The 1687-nt window shown below is 50.4% G+C and overlaps 2 protein-coding genes across 2 annotated transcripts in view; both read left to right on the top strand.

Annotated features, from left to right (window-relative positions):
* Positions 1 to 74, top strand: part of EMH_0042520 (uncharacterized protein) — a gene marked incomplete at both ends in the record, with an annotated part of 3970 nt that extends 3896 nt beyond the window's left edge. The window contains one exon of the mRNA XM_013495745.1: positions 2 to 74. Coding sequence (XP_013351199.1) covers positions 2 to 74 — 73 coding nt within the window. The remainder of the gene's footprint in view (position 1) is intronic.
* A 37-nt stretch (positions 75 to 111) lies between these two features.
* EMH_0042510 (uncharacterized protein) overlaps positions 112 to 1687 on the top strand; it is a gene marked incomplete at both ends in the record, with an annotated part of 2004 nt that continues 428 nt past the window's right edge. Inside the window, 2 exons of the mRNA XM_013495744.1 lie at positions 112 to 171; positions 441 to 990. Of these exons, the coding sequence (XP_013351198.1) occupies positions 112 to 171; positions 441 to 990 (610 nt within the window). The remainder of the gene's footprint in view (positions 172 to 440; positions 991 to 1687) is intronic.

Raw genomic sequence — 1687 nt, 5'->3', positions numbered from 1 at the left:
AGCAGCAGCAGCAGCAGCAGCAGCAACAGCAGCAGCAGCAGCAGCAGCAGCAGCAGCAGCAGCAGCAGGGATGAGAGAGCAGCGTTGCGTGAGAAGCTGGGGATAGAGCTGATGGATCTCAGCAGCAAGACAGCAGTCGTTCCCCCCTTCATGGCCAACTGGTCTCCAGAAGTATGCTGCTGCTGCTGCTGCTGCTGCTGCTACTGCTGCTGCTGTTGCTGCTGCTGCTGCTGCTGTTGCTGCTGCTGCTGCTGCTGCTGCTGTTGCTGTTGCTGCTGTTGATTGACGGGCGTTTGCTGCAGCAATTTAGTTTTTGTTTTGCTGCTGCTGCTCATCATTTCTTAATCCACTTCTTCCTCTTGCTGCTGCTGTTGCTGCTGCTGCTGCCTCTGCTGCTGCTGCTGCTGCTGCTGCTGCTGTTTGTTTGTTTGCTGCTGCAGCGGCGACGGGCGTTTCAGGAAGAGACAGCAGATGCTGCTGCTGCCCGCATGCAGGAGGCGTTGTCTCCTCCCCCGCAGCTGACGTTCTCTACCCTGGAGCTGCTGCTGCAGCAGCAGCTCAACTGCACAGCAGCAGAGTTCAAGGAGGTGTGGCAGGGGGGCTACGAGCGCTGCGAGCAGCAGCAGCAGCTGCTGCAGCAGCAGCAGCAGCAGCAGCAACAGCAGCAGCAGCAGCAGCAGCAGCAGCAGCAACATGTTATTGGATCGGAGCAGCAGCAAATAGCTGTTATGTATATACAGCAGATAGACGAACAAATAGATAAACATATAGGGACCCACAAAGCAGCAGCAGCAGCAGCAACAGCAACAGCAGCAGCAGCAGCAGCAGCAGCAGCAGCAGGAGATGATAAAACAGCAGAAATATATGCACAAGAAGGAGACGATACAACGGAGACAGGCCTCAAAAGGAGACAGTTCCTTATAGACCCCCTGGCGGGCCCCACTGAACTGCAAAACCCCAACACCATACACAAACCCCCGCCCATGCAGGGTAAACCCTAAACCCTAAACCCTAAACCCTAGAAACCTAAACCCTAAACCCCCATACAGGGTAAACCCTAAACCCTAAACCCTAAACCCTAGAAACCTAAACCCTAAACCCCTATGCAGGGTAAACCCTAAACCCTAAACCCTAAACCCTAGAAACCTAAACCCTAAACCCCTATGCAGGGTAAACCCTAAACCCTAAACCCTAAACCCTAGAAACCTAAACCCTAAACCCCCATGCAGGGTAAACCCTAAACCCTAAACCCTAAACCCTAGAAACCTAAACCCTAAACCCCCATGCAGGGTAAACCCTAAACCCTAAACCCTAGGAACCTAAACCCTAAACCCCCATGCAGGGTAAACCCTAAACCCTAAAAACCTAAACCCTTAACCCTAAAATCCTAGACGCTAGACCCGAAACCCTAAACCCTAGCCTAAACCCTAAAACCCTAAACCCTAAAATCCTAAACCCTAGACCCTGAGCTAAACCCTAAACCCTAAACCCCCCACTCTAAGGTCCAAAAACCCTAAAGCCTAAAGAGTAAAACCTAAACACTAAAATTATATCTCTTTAACCTATCTCTTTGTCTATCTCTTTCTTTCTTTTTCTTTCTTTTTCTTTCTTTTTCTTTCTCCTTTTTGTTTTTCCTTTTTCCTTCTTTTTGTGTCTCCTTTCGTCTGCCCCCTTATCTATATCTTCT

The sequence above is a fragment of the Eimeria mitis genome, genomic scaffold (genome assembly GCF_000499745.2).
Source record: "Eimeria mitis Houghton genomic scaffold, Emh_scaff1726, whole genome shotgun sequence".
NCBI lineage: Eukaryota > Apicomplexa > Conoidasida > Eucoccidiorida > Eimeriidae > Eimeria > Eimeria mitis.
This window is presented reverse-complemented; position numbering and strand designations above follow the sequence as displayed.